The following is a 17,527-nucleotide window of genomic DNA, read 5'->3' as shown; positions in this document are numbered from 1 at the left end:
CCTCCAGCTTCCCCAATGCTAAAATTATAGTTGTATATCCTCCTACCAAGCTTAAGTCGCTGTTCTAGGCCAGGCTAGCTTAGAACACTCCATCTTCTTACCCCCGTCTCCTGAGTGCTGGGAATGGTGTCAAGGCAGATAGCACAGGTCCTATCACAGCTTATGGTTGAAGCAGGCAGTTGAAGTAAAAACCATGTTGGGCAGGTGTGGTGGTACAGACCTTTAATCCCAGCACTCAGCTTGGTACCTAAACAGTTATCCCCAAGTGAGCCCGCTCCTGCTTCTTCTACCCTGCTTCTGACTCAAGGCTTCTTTGACTGTTTTTTTTTTTTTTTCGTGACACCAATGTCCCCTTCTCTTCCTCTACACTAGTTGCCACTTACTCATTTTATCACACTTTTGCTTCCTTGGTTTTACTTTACCACTGTCTGACCCCGTATGCTTTTTCAATGAATAAATGAGAACAGACTTAGAAGCCTCGTGGGAGAAAAACAGACCCAATAAACTGACCAATACAAAGATCTGAGATACAAGACCATCCAAAGCAGTCTATAAATCAAAAGCACCCAGCAAGCACAAGGCCTCTCTCTCCCAGGCTACACTGGCCCAAGGACCAGATTTAATGAATCAAGACTTTACAGAATAAATCTGAGGAAAACCAAAACATAGGGCAAGCCAGCCAAATACAGATGTGACTGGAAAAGGTAATCAAGATTCTCCTTTGTAGACTAGCCTGGGCTCCATGGTGAGCTCCAGGCAAGCCCTCACCCCTTATCAAGGATATCTCTCTTTGCAACAGACGAGACCCCTACAGAAAACCACAACAAATCAAACACAAAGTTGTGGAGCCCAGGTTCAGTGGATACATGGACAAAACAACTCCAGTGCCTAGCGCTCAGGGAACACCATGGAAGAGGGGGTGAAAAACCTGTAAGAGCCAGAGGGTTAGAGAGTTTGCTGTGAGTATGTGTCTCCTAGTAATGTCAGAAGCTGCAGCCATAAAGACTCACCAACACGACTGCCTGAACATGAGCTGAACAGGCATGTCAAAGTAGACCATGTTGGGAGTTGGGTGGAAGGATGGGGAAACCACAAGTCCTCAACCCCACACAAAGAACTACAAACAACTAAGGAATGCTGAGAGTGGGAGAAGAGGTCTTCCCCAAGGAAGAGCACACCTGTTGTTAGCCGATACCCAATTCTCAGCCCTGAAAACATACATCCAAGTTACGTCATACAGACTAAGCAGGTTATATTTAGAAATATTCACATGTATACATACACTCATGTAATGACAATTAATGAAAAAAGAGATGCCATGAATTTGAAAGAGAGCCAGGAAGCTTATGTGGAAAAAAAAAAACTTTTAAAAAATTTTTTAAGAGTCTACTCTCTCTCTGTGGATACTGGCTATTCTCCCTCTCGTTTTCTTCAGATCTCCACATCCTCATTGTCTGACGTACTCACACACCATGTATGTTCATGGATCTCTCCACTGTTGCTTCCCTTTCCATCCTCAGTGCGTTTATTTTGTTGTTCCTGTCCCAGCTTGTAACGAGTGCTTCATATACAGAACTCAACATCTTATTTACCAAAGCCATATCACACGCAAGCTACGCAAATTACTTCATATAGGATTAAACATGTCCCTTTAAAGGTAGACTTAGCTTATTCTACGGGATTTGGTAAGTAATCTATTCAGTTTTAAAGTGCCTGATGTCTGTGCGTTAGTTCCTCTCTTGCTTTACATGTTAAGTGAGTCTGGTTCTTAACCTGGCTAATTGTCTGTGGTGGGTGAACTGTTGTTCCTTTGTGCCGCTGAGCTAGCACAGACCCAATGTGCTAAGTCATTTGTTTGCAAGTTCACTATGCGGCTCTTTAGCTTGTCAGTTTTCATATATTTCCCAACAAGATTTGGATCAGCGTACTTACACATTATGAAAACCAATAATATCTAGAAAGTCCCTCATACAGAGATGACCTATATAAATATGCATATTTCAAGGTGACAATTGTATAATAGAAATGCTTCATTAATAAATAAATAAATATTGTAGTCATTTTTTTTTTTTTAAGGAAGAAAAAGCAACTAAAAAAGACAGAATAGATTAGCCAGGTGCTCCCTTAATCCCGCCTTCGCGGAGGTGGGGCTTACGGCGGTGGGCGTGCCGAGTCACCTAGACCCCGCCCTCCGTGGGCGTGGTTTGAGCGGGCTGGCGCGCCCTGGTGGTTTCCTAGGATACGAAACACACACGGCGCTGGAGCTTCACAAGGGAACGAACGAGGTAAGCTGCCGGCGCCCGCGGGTAATCCCGAGCAGGCTGCGGGACCCAGCCCAACCCGAGTTTCGAAGCCACCCGGCATGTCGCCTGGGCGCCCCGACCATCCAGGGCCACTCTCCGCCGGGAGGCGGGACCTGGACGCCGGTACGGACAAGCTGGAGGGAGGAGGGTCCCAGGACAAGAACGGCGGGCCGGGGACGGCAGGAAGTGGGCAGGGGCCCGGCTCCCCGGGCTCCCTACACCCTCCAGGGGCCCCTGGGCTTCCCACGGACCCCCGCCCTCTCCCCAGAGTTTCTCGGGCTCCCAAAGGCTTTCCAGGAGTTGGTACTGTTCTCTCGACACCTCTGCGGAGCCTGCGCTGGTGTCCTGGGTCCCCTACACGTCCTCAGGATGCTCGGGTGCATGGAAACTACTTTTAGGAGTGAAGCGCAGGACTGGATCCGGGGGAAGCAGAATTGAGTTCAGATTTTATAAAGTGGAAATGGAAGCGGAATTGAGTTCAGATTTTATAAAGTGGAAATGGAGGGAGGACAAAGAGAAGGTCCAACTCCAGCCCTCCCTGGTGCATTCCAGGTTGTGCACAGGTGAGAGCTGAGGGGCACAGAGGGGCAGCCCAGCTGTCCTCTCCAAGCACCGAAGGCCCCCTCCCTCCGGGGTCAGAGCCCCTGTCCCCAAAGCCCATAACATCTGCTCCCAGGGACTTACTTAGTTCTAAAGGATCAGAGTACCCCAGACAAAGGCTGGCTCCTTACTGCAAAGGGGCCTTTAATATAGGCACAGATGTGGAGCCCAGGAAACGGGATTTCTGTCGCTGTGCAATGTCACCTGCTGTCACTGTGTCATTTGTTGTGATGGTAAGGGATTCTCACAGAGGTCACATGTTTTAATCAGGAAAACAACTAAGGGAGTAAGTAATGGTGGGAACAGAAGTTACTCTCACCCTGTGGGCAGGGTGACCCTCCCCTGAGAAAGGCCACCCACCCTCTCCGAAGAGCTGGCCTTGGGCAGGCCTTTCTTAGAGCTCTACGTGCTTCGGGTTCATTAATTAATTTTTAAACCATTTGTGAATGCTTGCACAGAGCTAACTTTGTGGTTTGACAGTCTGAGGCACAAAATCTTTTTCCGGCCTGGTGTGGTGGCTCCGTCTGTCCTAAGCCTTAGAAGACAAAGGCAGGAGGGCCAAGAATTCAGATCTTTCATGAGCTGCTCACCCAACTTAAGGCCAGGCTGGGCTCCATGAGGTCTGTTCTGGAGGGATGAGGGAGGGAGACAGAGAGGAAATCTTTCTTTTCCCTCGACAATAATCCCACTTTTAATTTCTGGAAATGTGTCTGCCACTTGACTGGTATGGAATCTTTGTTTTGTTTTTAGCTGATGCAGCAATTCTTAAAATGCTACAGTTTTGTTCACAAAGTTAATGTCAGCCTTGAAATGTTATGATGGTGTGTTCTAAGACAATGCCAGGCCTGATCTGTCCTGTGACTGGCGGGCACATTTTGCCCTCCATCTGCCCTCCAAGCTAATCCTTTTTAATCTTATTTAAATCCCTTATTAGCTAGTTGAGAATTTTCTGGAACTGTGCATTTGAGGGGTAATTGTGCAGTTTGATCAAGGTAAATGAGAGAGTGAACATTTATTAAGGTTTTTGGTTGTGACTCTGAATGATTGTCCTTTTTAAGGTCAGCATGGACTATCTGTCTAATCTGCGTGAGAGCTGATTTGTGGTACGCCTGAACTGTAGAAAATTCCGAGTCCTCAACCATGGTGTTACAGTCATAGCTGGACAGCGGTGTTACTGTATGTGAGATGGAGACGAAGGACAGCAGTTGCGTTTTCTCTTAGGTTAGACACGCTGCTTTTTGAGTAGTCGTAAGTCCAGGGCTACACCGGTAAACATAGTTATTGATATGCAGTCAGTGAGGAGATGTATAGGAATATTGATTTCTTCCTTCAGGAATGGGGAAGCGTTTGCCCCACACCACACAAGCATGAGGACCTGAGTTCAATCCACAAAATTCATGTGGAAAAAACACCACCACCACCACCACCACCAACAAAATAAAACAGACAGACACGGTGGCACACACACTTGCAAACTGAAAGGCAGACAGATGGATCTTAGCGGTCATCTAGCCTAGCCAAGTTGGCAAGCCCCCAACCAGTGAGAGACCCTGTCTCAAAACAACAAGGTGGCAGCATGCTGAAGGACACCAGAGGCTGATCTCGGCCTATACACACACTACATGTGCCGCCTTTTACTGAGTCGCTGTCCCTCTATCGTCAGAGGGGAGGAGGAACAGGAAATACCTTCCATCCCTGAAGAACTATTTATTTTATGGTTGACGTGGCTCAGGAGGAGCCTTTAGAAAGCTTTTGTTAGGAAGGGTAGGATACTAGGACACAAGTGCGTTTTACCCAAAGTGGAAGTAAGCTTTAAAACGGACCCATTCTCGTGGGTCCTTTTAAATATCCAGTGGTGTCTTCATAATCTTCACTTCATCCCACTTCATGCCGCCGGGGCATGGCCATGATTCCCGTTGACTATTCCTTAAATATAAATATGGCCACTTTTATCGGTGTCCTCAAAATAGATGTTTCATTTCCACTGTTTATTAGGAGGTTGGTAAATCTGGCTTAAAAGATGACCATTCCGCCATGGCGGTGGTGCACACCCTTAATCCCATCACTCACGGAGGCAAAGGCAGGCATGCCTATGTGAGCTTGAGGCCAGCCTGGTCTCCAAACGGAGCCCAGGACAGCCAAGGCTACACAGAGAAACCCTGTCTGGAAAAACCGGAAACAAAACAAACAAACAAAACCAAAAACAACAACAGCAAAAAATGAAGCTTCCAAAATAGCCTTGTAAGAAACGGTTCCTCTTCCAGAGCAGTGCAGCGCAGCGAGTCGGCATTGACTGACTGGTCTGCTGACTGTGAGTACCCAGCACAGGTGCTCAGCGTGGCCCCCCACTTCAAGGTAGCAAAATGATGGTGGCCTCAATAGTGGGCGGGCGAGGAGTGGTCAGCTTGTCTGAGAAGTGGACACGAGGTGGTTTCTGCTGCTCATTCAGGCTCCTTCCTACCTTCTGTTTCTCCCTCCTGGACCCCACCTCTAAGCCCACGCTCTCCCCTCCATCTTTGCTCACCAGTGTTCCCTTTTCCCTTCCCTTCTAAAGCAGTGTGCCCCTGCTCAGGACCACCTCCTTGACTCTTTCCGCTCGCGCTCTGAATGCTTTGTGCCCCATCGGCTGTTACCGGGAAAACAGCCGAGTTAAGGGATGGAGTCCTCACACCATTTTATGTGTATGTCTGCAGAGGCCAGAGAAGAAGGCCGGGTGTCCTGCTTTGCCACTCTCTGTGTCAGACAGAGGCTCTCAATGAATCTGGACTAGGCTGGCAGCCAGCATGCACCAGCACAGACTTCTGTCTCTGCTTCTCATGTGACACGGGTTTACAGGCACATGTGACCACACTCAGGTTTTTCTGTGGGTGCTGGGTGTCCGAACTCACACCCTCATGCTTTCACAACACTTGCTCTTGCTCACTGAGCCATGTCTATAGTCCCCACACTGGTATATTTCTGAATTCTCTTTTAAAACTTATTTTTTAAGATTTACTTATAATACCTTACTGTGTGAGTGATTTGCTTGCATGTATATCTGTGTGTAGTATGCATCCTTTAACCAAAGTTGTGAGCTGATATGTGGGTACTTGGAATCAAACCTAGGTCCTCTGCAAGAACAACCTAGGTTGTTCTGCAAGAACAACAGGTGCCCTTAACCACTTAGCCATCTCTCCAGCCCCAGAATTACATTATTCATGTAGATTTTTTTCTGCCTTAACCTTCTAGGTCCTAGCGTCTCGAACTTCCTTTCTCTTTGCTGCTTCAAAGACCTTTTTAGTATCTTCCCAGAAATCAGGATGATCCAGGTATAAGTAGCTGGTATCGCAGGCCCCTGTCCACTGCCAGCCGCAGGCCCCAGTCCACTGCCAGCTGTATGTTGATATTTCAGGGAGGAGAACTGGGCTAGGAGTCTTATAGTTGTGCTATGGTATGGAATCTGTGCTGCTCTGGAACAAAAGAGATGGTTTCTTTATGAAGTGTAGCAACTGTATAGCCAAAGAATGAAGGCGATAAGTTGGACATCACTCTCAGAAACCAAAGGCTTTCAAGCCTAACTTGAGTATCCAACCGACTTCATCCTTGATTCTCTGGTTGATCATAAACAGTTCATTCCATTCCCCGTGGTTTTGTTTTACATTCTTACTAATGGGAGGAATGCTGATACAGCCTTCTGCCTAAATAAATGCTCTGTGTTGTTACTTAACCATAAAGGATCAACAAACTTCTCTCTGAAGTTTTCTCAAAAGCAGCCATGTGCCCCGGACCAGGAGTAGCTGGGAAAACAGGGTAGCAATCTGAAGTGCTGTGATCAACTATACAGAAGTAACTGGAATGGAAGCAAATGTATTTCAGTCTGTGGGTTGCTGAATCTTAGCACCTGGCACAACAAAACAGGCATCCCCGAAACACCTTTCACGGCTCTGTTTGCTCATGCAGGAAAACGGGAAATTAAGAAAAATGCATTCCAGTTAAGAACCATCGGGGCTGGAGAGATGGCTCAGCAGTTAAGAGCACTGGCTGCTCTTCCAGAGGTTCTGAGTTGAAATCCTGGCACCCACATAGTGGTTCACAGCATCTATAACTGTAGTACCATGGGATCCAATGCTGCCTTCTGGTGTGCAGGTGTGCATGCAGACAAAATACCCATATACCTAAAATACACAAATAAATCTTTTAAAAAAGTACCTGTACTTTAGATGTAGATTCTACAGTAATTTTTTCTACATTGATACCTTGATAATGGTGATTGGTATCTATATATAGCATAAAGACCATTTAGGAAACCCCTCAGTTGTTTTTGGTTTTGTATTTGTTTTTTGTTTGTTTGTTTTTCAGACAAACCAGAAGCCATTTGCTGGCATTCCTTAAGACCCTTGCCTAGGCATAAGCTAAGGAAAAAGGAAGCCTAAATATAAATGGAGTCTTAGAAAAGCAAGGTCTTACCTTGGAATTACACGGCCTGTTTCTGTGCATCTTTGAAGGAAATGTTTCTGATCTGAAGGAGAAGTGTTAAATCCATAGACACTCCCCTCGATCTAAAAGCTTCACAGCATTCCAAATACATGCCTGAAAACAGATAACCGTGTGATTTTTCTGTGGTGTGTGCATGCACACATGTTGAGAAAGCTCAGAAAGCCTGCTTTGGGAAGTCTTGGGGACACTGACAGCTAGGACACATCCTTGTGGGGCCTCAGTTACTGTGTGTCAGAGAGAAGCATCTCGCTCATGAAAGCGAAGGTGCTATAGTGGGAGGGAAATCATCCTGGGATGGACTGTGAGGGACATTTTAAAGCAAGCTGCTCGTAATGGTGCTATTTGGGGACCAAGAATAAAGTCTGTAGCACAATCAGAGATATCTAAAAGCCAAGAATGATCTAGAGACATATGTTGAAAAACGGTTTCTTGAAGTGCAGAATGAAAGGAGAATAATGGAGACTTGCCACACAGAGTACTTACTGCACTGTGCCTTGTTGTGTCCAAGAGTCTGCCAGAACCATCCTCATGCATCCAGATGTGTGCTTTTGAAGCCCACAGAGCTCCAGAAAAATGAAAAGTTTAAAATAAAGTTGTGTAAATTCAATTTTAAAAGTGGGAGCTGAATGACACGAGGCCCTTCCACTCTTCTTCTATTTTGCTCTTTCCACTTTCCGTATATTTGTCTACAGGTACGGGAAGACACTGCTTGAAGGCATTGGTGACACAGATGTGACCAGCATATTGCTTTTTTAAACTATAAAAATGTCTGAATACCATACTCTCTCATGAGTTTCACATGCGTGTTGATAAACTTTTGTTAGATTTATGTATGTCAATTCCATTCTCATTTGACTGCTTAATAACAATAATTTGAGCAACCAGTCCAGAAATAGGAAGTCCATCATGTTGCAAAACCTTACTTTTTGTGTTATGCTGCAACCCCTAAAGTAGAAAATTGCACACCATATTTCATGGACAGTTCACACTCAAACCTCAAGATCGTATAAAGTTACCTTCGAACCATGTGTCAAAGGCGTACCTGAAATATGCATGGATTTCTGGTTTAGAATTGGGTCCCATCCCAAACTACTTCACCATGTATAGATGTAAATATTCCAAAGTCCCCAAACATTTAAAACCCAAATCACACATTCCCAGGACGGCACCTGGTCTGGAGCTATGCTCTGCCTCCTGGATTGCTTTAATACATGTCTGTATTTCTGAAATTTAAAAAAAAAAAAAAAAAAAAAAAAGGTTATATAGGGCTTGAGAGTTGGCTTAGTGGTTAGGAGCACTGGTTGTTCTTGCATGGGACGCAGGTTCAATTCCCAGCACCCACATGGAGGCTCACCACTTCGTTAGGCACCAGGCATACATGTGGGGCACAGATATACATGCAGGCAAAGCACTCATACACACAAAATAAAATAAATCTAAAAAAAAATTAAGTGATAAAGCAACTTATCTCCCGAATTCATTTTTCAAATCATACTTAAAAGGAAATTCCAGATATTCTAATGAAAACCTCAAGTGCAACCACACACTCAGAGAGGTTATTTTGTGGACTGCTTCGAACTGGCCACTTGAGAGCTGTATGGCCACATGACCTCTGAATGCTGTAAATGACATGTACTGGCAGTCTAGGGTCATGACTGAATCGACAGAGAGCATTGGAATGGGTCTGGCAGAAGTATGGTGCTCATCTTGGGTCTGGAACTATGATCCATGCAGTCAGCCCTAGATGCTTCAGAAAAAGAGCTCCGTGTGTTTGCAGAGAGCACTGAGATCGCACGGTGGAGTGAAGAGCTCAGAACAGGTGAATGTGTGGTCTTCGCTCTTGGTGAGTTTGGTGCAGACACCGTCATTCAGAGTTCTACACATGGTTAGTGTGGACCTGTGGTCCTTAGGTTGGCTTTCCCTATGATGTAGGACAAGGTATTCAGGCTGTCTGGACTCATCAACTGCCCCACCTCCATTATTACTGTGGGAGACCTGCAGGACAGTGCTTGGAAAGGGAGCCGTGGGCTGTGTACGGTTGTTATGTAGCTGGACTTGACACTGCGCAGCTGTAATCCCAGTGGTCAGGAGGCACTGGCAGGAGGGTTGCCTAGAAGTCTGAGGCTAGCCTGGCCTACACAGTGAGTTTCAGAGATAACAAGCAGAAATAACCGGGAGCTGATAATGCTGTGCTTGCCTGCTCCCAGGTTGCTTGGCTTGGCGCTGCCTCCACAGGGCTTCCACGCTTGCTCTGTTCTTGATGTGTGTGCTCATTTCACATTTGTCACCAACTATGGTACCTTTCTCGGAAGCACAGTGCTTCTGCACCACTGTGCTATCCCATCTGTTGATTCCATGTCCTCTTTAGTCAAATGAGTAACAGACAATAGTGATCCCGGTTTACTTGTTGTCACCATTGCCCTGGTGACAAACGATGCAACTGCAAAGCTCTGTTTCTCTCCCATCCCTGACTAGCTGCACTCTGCCCTAGCCCTGTCCCCACTCTGCTTACCTTCTTTATCCCAGGACCCTGCTGGGACATACCCCATTCCTGACCACATTGCTTCTGTTCGTAGATTATTGACCAGAACAAGTCACATGATCAAGTGGGGCTAAGGAGTGTCCAAACTCTCCTGCCACATAGGGTGTGGCCAGCAGAGGAAAGACTGTCCCGTTCCGTACAGGACGAGCAGAACTGGACTCCCCTGCTCTGTGTTAATTCTATCTCTTGGTTAAGGCACAGACTCTACTAGTTTCCACGCAGATTAGCGATCATTCATTGGAAAGCACTTGCCATGCATAAAGGATGTAATGACTTTCAGGGACCTCAGAGCTTTATTTCTGTGACTTGAAGATAGAAAATGTCAAATAATGGAGTTCCTTTCCTTTCCAGAAAGTTTCCTGGGGTTTTTTGTTGTGCAAACAAGTAAGCAGGGATTTCTGTTGACGGGGTCTCCTTTGGCCCGCAGTGTCAGCAGTTCAGTAGAGCTGATCTCCTGAGGAAGAGCGCTGGGGTTACCCATTCACTGTCGAGTTTATCCTGCAGTCACTGGTCAGAGCATGCGGGAGCATCAAGACACCGCAGCAGGATGACACAGGTCATTTCTTTGCCTTACTCTTGTCACCTTCATGCCAGTCGCGTGTCATTAGGACAAAGATCATGAAGAAATTGTGATCTTGAAGAAATGAGAGAAACAGCAACTTAGCCAAGTTTTTGTTTTGTTTTAGTCGTTTTGCCCAGCTCTCAGTTGCAAGAGAGTATGTGCCTGTCAGTGACCTGTGACCTTTTTTTCTTTCCTTTTTTTCTTTTTTGCTATAACAAAAAAGATTACAGATTACAAAGCTGATCCGTGAGTGGGAGAGGAGTTTTAAAATACGTATTCAAGGTTGAGGGTGTAGATCAGTTGTAAAGTGTTTGCCTATGCAATGCCCTGAGTTCAATGCCCTGTGCCACAAATAAATAGTTGTGTGTGTGTGTGTGTGTGTGTGTGTGTGTGTGTGTGTAAGGGGGGGCTTGTAAGAATCATTTCTCTCCTTCTACTAATATGGGTCCTTGAGTCCCAGGGTTTGAACTTGGGTGATCAGGCCTGGCAGCAATCACCTGTACATACTAAGTCATCTTTCAGGCCCATAATTAATAATTGTAAAGGTATATATCCATAGTCTCACAGCATTTTAGAGCTGGGCTGCCATTTAGTTACACAGATTGAGTGCCAGTCCATCAAAAGTTTTTCAGATCACTATACAGGAATTGGGAAGGCAGGTGGAGATTCAAGCCTTGGTCTTCTTGTTTTGTTTGTTTGTTTGTTTGGAGGTGGAGTCTCCCATGTTCCAGACTGTTCTCAAACTTGCTGTGTAGTAGAAAAGAACCTTCAACTTCTGATCCTCTTTTTCCACTTCCTGAATGCTGGGATTCCAGGCACCTGCCACCAGCTGGTACTGGGGGACCAGCCCAGAGCTCTGTGTGTGTGCTAGGCAGGCACTGTGCCAACTGCATCTCCAGCCCCCAATCTTCAGTCCTCTGCCTCAGACTCAGTAAGTCAGTGAGATGCAGCTTTCCATTAAATGTAATCGCATCTATTCCCAAATAAACACATGTATTTGCTCATATATACACATACCTATGCTATTTGTGGTTGGGTGTTTCCTGGCTCTTTGTTTCTTATCCAATGAACTGAAGGTAGGGGCTCACACAGATCTGCCAACACAGCAAGATCACTTTGCTGAGAGGGAAGCGGAAGTACAGATTAGAGAAGGCGCCAAGTCAAGGTTGACTGTGGGCCAGATGGCCGTGGGATTCAAATTGCTTGGGGCTCCAGAGCAGGAGGTGCTGGTTACTAAGGGACAGCATTTGCGTGGTTCTCAATTTTGATTGCAGGACTAGATGGTGTATTCATTTTGTCTATTTGCCTGTCCCTTCCCATAGTGTTTATTTTAATCACATGCATGCCCAATTATGCATTGGCATAAGTTGGCAAACAGTAGATTCACCCTAAAAGTTCACTCGAGGACACAATTCTGCCTCACTGTGAATACACACCGCTTCAGGCCACACTGGGCCCTCTGTGCCCAGTAAATGTTGGGAGTAGAGTTAAATAGAAAGTTTTCAATTTGATCCTCACTAGGGGTAAAGAAATACACACTGTTGTTCAGAGATGGGAGTACGTGTGCCTGGTGTAGGTGGGAGCTCAAGGGGGTTCTGATTCTGCAAGGTGCATTGTCTGGAAAGGAATGTGCGAGCATGGTATGTGCAGGTGAGTGTGGTATTACAAGAGGGGGTGGGCGTGCATAACCCAAAAGCCAGAGAGTCCCAAGCTAAACTGTCCTCTGTGCTCGCCGGCCTCACGTGTCCGTATGTAAGTGGGGTTTGCACTTCTTATCTCTTTGTATGAATGTATACATAACCAGACTTATATTTCTATTGGTTTAATGTAAAAGACAGTGGTGTGTTATTTAAATAAAGTAAGAAGTTACTTTATATTACTGTCCCCTCCATAGCCTGTCTTTCACTTACCTGGCCTAACTTGGACAGTTGTAGTGTAGGAATTTTAAAATAAAAAATACAATTGACATTTAGCATGCTAAACTAAGTAATCAAAAAAAAATGCTTTCAAAAAATTGATGTGGGTTAGATGTCTGATTTTTTCCCTGGCTCTTTTGGAACAACATAGATTATAGCCAGTTAAAAGAGAATCACACAAGCCCACCTTGAACAAACATGGGGAGACTGCGCAGTCAGGGACAGGGGAGCATTGAGCTGCCTGGAGTCTGTTGTGTGTGGGCTTCCTTCACAGAGTACACATGACCTCCAACTATGCCTTTAGAGCAGCTCTAATTTTTCTGCATCGAGGGTGTGTCAGCAATGTGTTGTCAGGACCCTGTAATCAAAATATCCTTGGTTTGGTTTTCCGCAGAGTATCCATAAGAATGGATGCAGTGTCTCTTTGCCACATTCCTTATTGCTGTATCTCATGAGCCTACCCGATCTTGAGGAAGAGCTGTATTTAATGATGACAAGCCTCTGACCAGTGTAGCAACAAGAAGGAAAAAGGACCTCAGATAAAGAAGTACTTAGATTTCTATTCAACAAGGAAGACACCTCGGTCAACAAGCCCTGCTGCATTACCTTTTCCCAAGATGAACCGATACACGACCATGAGGCAGTTGGGGGACGGCACATACGGGAGTGTGCTTATGGGCAAGAGCAACGAATCCGGGGAGCTGGTGGCCATTAAGAGGTGCGTGCGCGCGTCGCCCTGTGGAGTTGGTATAAATCTCGGGTGTTTGTTCTCCTTTGCTTGCTTGAGAGCCTGCAGTGGCAGGGAGAGAGGTTCAATCCAGACCACAAGGTAGTTTGACTGATGTAGAACACTGTTCTAGAAGAAAATACAATTCTCAAAAAGGAACATACTTACATGAAGGCTAAGTCCATATTATATTAATAAACCAAGTAATTCCGTGTGCTCTGCATTTTATGCCTGATACATTTGGGGTAAAACTGGAGGTAGTGAATGTTTCTTATATTTAAACATGGGGAACAGACGAAAACTTACTGTTTCTTGAAGAAAAAAAATGGCTCCAAGATAAGGTGGGTCTTGTCAAATTGAATTCTGAAAAGGATATACTATTTTCCTGAGACAAATGGAAGTGAATAGAATCGACTATCATTTCTAGTGTGATTGATTATATTTATTGCTACATAACAAAACACGCTAAAGTTTGATAATTTAAAATGAGACTAGGTTTTCCTAATCCACACTATTTTGGTGCATCAGGAATGAACAGGTGGCTACTGAGTGGTTACAGCTTGAATTCTCATGAGGTAGCCCAGAAATGGACCAGGGATGTGGTCGTCAGAAGTTTGGTGGGGCTGAAGCATCCTCTCTCAATGTGATTCAGTATTTCACTGTGGCAGCCTGCGTGGCTGCAGCAGGCATTTATTTCTGAAGACAGTAAATCCAAGTTCACAGTGTCAGCAGGACTGGCCTCTGAGGCTTCCCTGTAGCCAGTTGTCTGTATCCAGATGCTCTTCTCTGTGTGTGTGTGTGTGTGTGTGTGTGTGTGTGTGTGTGTGTCATGCTGTTTTCTCTGTGTTGTCATACTTTAAAAAAAAAACTGTTATTTACGTTTCTTATATATCTCTCTCCCTACTCCACCCCAGTCCCTTCCAATACCCCAACACCAGGTAGGAGAAAGGGTTAGTGGGAGATGGGGTGCAGTTCTCTTAGCTGCTTCCTGCTGGTTAGGGTCATCAAGTTCCTTGGAGCCAGCCCAATCCTCATTTTAGGAGATCTCCAACTTCTTGTCTCACTGCAGGAGCAGCCTTGTTTTTTCTCAGTTTCTCCACACTCCCTGGGCCCTGGCATTTATTCTATCCCCAGAGTCCTCAGATTTAAACTATCTGCAGCTGGCAAAGAGCTCCTCTTAGAGCCCGCATGAGGGAAATAGTTTACTGCTGTGGACCATCTGAATCAGTCCCACATCCCACACCTGGGATTAAAACAAACAAACAAACAAAAAAAAAACATGTTTATAGCCACAACTTCTCGGTCTCTCTGTTTTTGTCTCTATCTGTCTCTTTGTCTCTCTGTTCTCTATCTGTCTGTTTCTCTGTGTGTGTGTGTGAGAGAGAGATGCTTTTCCTTTTTATGTTTGTGATGCTCTCTCCTGATATGGATGTACAAGAGTTAGATCCTCTCTTAAAGAGTCCAGTGTATGTTAACCACCTCTCAGAGACTATCTCAGCTGAGCACAGTGGTGCTCAGCATATAAGAGGCTAAGGCATGAATCATGAGTTCAAAGCTAGGCTGGGCTATGTAGGGAAACCATGTCTCAAAACAGTAGCAACAAGCAAAGAACTCAAATAAATAAAACTGAAATCATATTTCTAAATGTGGTCCCAATTTGAAGGATTAGGGATCAGGACTTCAGCATAGGAATTTGGGAGTAAGGAAACACAATCCATCCCATGATGCACTGGATATTTTCCATTCCACAAAATTCCCACAGACTGGGTGACTTAAAAAAACAAATCATTCGTTCATTCATTCATTCATCCATTCATGCCTTGCTGGCCTTGAGCTCACTATGTAGGATTTAAACTCTTGCTGCCTAAACTCCCACTCACTCACATTACAGAAGTGTGGTACCACACCCTGCTTCAAATGACAGATTTATTGCCATGAAGCTCTGGATCCTAAAAAGTCCCCTTCAGGCATGGGCAGAGGTGTACCCTTCCACAGGCGGTGGGAAAGGGATCTCCTCCGACCTCGCTCCCTGGCTCGCCGACCATGCATGTCTATCCAGCTCTCCTCCCAGTTGTAAGGATGCCAGCCCGATCACCTCACTTGAACTGGACTTCCTGAAATCTCAACGCACAGATATATAAAATCCTGGGGAGTAGGACCCTAACACATACATTCGGACATAGGCATAGCCTGGCTCCTGACTGTGAGTGTCAAGTCGGGGCTGACTGAGGGCAAGAGCCTCAGTTCCTCTCCTCCCGGGCCTCTTCCGACGGTGGCCTGAGCATGTTCCTGACATTGCAGCTGTCTTTCCCAGGTTAGACTTGCAGACAGAGTCCACTAAAGAATGAAAATGTAAAGGATAAATGCATTAACAGTTACTTTTAAATGTCCTGATCTGAAACATTACGTACACGATGGCATTATTTTAAAATCTATCTCCAACTGGCCATTGTTATCAAATAAGTAAATGCATAATGTCATGTGAATGAAAGGAGGTTAAAATGGCTTAGGGAAATTGAGTGACTATTCATCATTAAAAAAAAAAAAAAAAAACATACTTAATGCCAGGTGGTGGTAGCACACACCTTTAATGCCAGCACTCGGGAGGTACATCTGTGAGTTCCAGGCCAGCTGGTCTTCAGAGTGAGTTCCAGAACAGCCAACAGTACCCAGGGAAACCCTGCCTTGAAAAAGTAAATAAATAAATGAATAAATAAATTTTAGAAAAAAAAACATAATTTGCAAACAGGAATAAAAAGAAACTCCTCTAACCTGATTGAGCCTGTATAACTTACCAGAATAAAGGAAAAGGCCAGAAGCAGGACCAGCAAAGTCACTCTCCATGCCAAATAGTTGCTGCTCTTCTTCCTGATCTGGATTGTGCCAGAGATCCTAAATGCTCAGTGAGACAGAGCAGAAGAAATGAGGTGTGAGGTCAGAGAAAACAATAGGAAACTGTACATGCACGTTCATAGAGATTACAGTTCTTCAGTTACCCGGAGAAACATGTTAGCATCCACAAGCAGACTCATTCATGAAACTGTCTCTGAAGGCCTAGAAAGAAACACACAACATTCTCCATGGCCATGGCTTTTGGAGATGTGGGTAGAAGATGAACAAAGGGACTAGGCGTTGTGCTATCATGAAAGATTACCATCTTTTGGTTTTAACATAATGAAATATTCTTCATATTGCTTATTCTTTCTAGGGAGAAAAAACACAGTGATTGTTTTTACCTTTGGGGCTTCCTAAAATGATGATTGGTATCATACGAGACACCTAAGTAATGGCTTAGGAGAGCTGAGAAGTCACACACCAGAAGAAGTCAGATACATGAAGGGAAGAGAAGAAACTACAATAATATAGAATTTAGGAATGCTTTTGGCAAATAACATACCAAAAGCTTAACCAACGTAACTTATCTAGGGATTTATTTTTCGCACATAGTAAAAGTCTCTGTGCACATCTACCGAATGGGGGAGGGGTGGAAGGTTAGTCTCGGGAGCAGAGATTGACGGCAGCAAACTGTCACAGGAGGCTTCCCATAGAGCAAGCAGCTCTCAGCCTTGCCAATGCTGTGACCCTTTAGTACAGTTCCTCATGTTGTGGTGACCCCCAACCACAAAATTGTTTTCATTGCTACTTCATGACTGTAATTTTGGTAATGTTATATAAATATCTGATATGCAGATGGTCTTAAGCAAACCCTGTGAAAGGGTTGGTCAATACCCAAAGGGGGCGTGACCCACAGGTTGAGAACCCCTTCCACAGCGGTGGCCTTCATGAGTTATCATGGCTGTTTTATTTTAAGGAAGGAGGGAAGAATACTTCAACGGCAAGAACTTTTCTAGGAGATTCTGGGAACTGAGGAGCTGAGATCAATGAGAGGAAATGGGTCAGAGGAGGGGGAGGAGCCAAAAATCATGAATCCCAGGGAAGGAGTTGTGGACCTTTAGGACTAAAAGGCCACAAAGCACTTGAATCAGAAAGACCTGGCTCAGAATTTTAGGATGGAGACAAGGATGTGGAGACAGCACAGATGGGCCAGGAGGAAGGGCAGAGCAGCCTACTGGCTGGAGGGCGCCCCCTAGGGGTGTGTGCCCGACGGGTAGTCACTGCCGCAAAGAAGGCAGCATATTAGAGAAACACGGGAGAGGACTTAAGATGGTATGTGTCAGAGCTAAGTTAGATTGTCTGTTAAAATTTTAAAAATTAACTTCAGTTTGTTTTTACCTGAGTTCTAAAGAGCAAATACTTTTTTTAAAAAATTATTACATGTATTATTATTGCATGCAACAGCATGCAGGTGGAAGTCAGTGGACAGCTTGTAGGAGTCTGTTCTTCCTCCTACGGGGTCTGGAAGACTCTAACTCAAGGCATCAGACGTGGCAGCAATTTCCC

General features: G+C 45.1%; 1 protein-coding gene across 1 annotated transcript in view; it reads left to right on the top strand.

Annotated features, from left to right (window-relative positions):
- The first annotated feature begins 2,299 nt into the window (after positions 1 to 2,299).
- Mak (male germ cell associated kinase) overlaps positions 2,300 to 17,527 on the top strand; it is a 48,028-nt gene continuing 32,800 nt past the window's right edge. The window contains exons 1-2 of the mRNA XM_055595097.1: positions 2,300 to 2,426; positions 12,794 to 13,117. Coding sequence (XP_055451072.1) covers positions 13,017 to 13,117 — 101 coding nt within the window. The 5' untranslated portion in view covers positions 2,300 to 2,426; positions 12,794 to 13,016. The remainder of the gene's footprint in view (positions 2,427 to 12,793; positions 13,118 to 17,527) is intronic.

Source organism: Psammomys obesus, unplaced genomic scaffold, assembly GCF_907164565.1.
Source record: "Psammomys obesus unplaced genomic scaffold, mPsaObe1.curated_primary_1811, whole genome shotgun sequence".
NCBI lineage: Eukaryota > Metazoa > Chordata > Mammalia > Rodentia > Muridae > Psammomys > Psammomys obesus.
The sequence above is the reverse complement of the archived record's forward strand: the minus strand, read 5'-3'. Positions and strand labels throughout refer to the sequence as shown.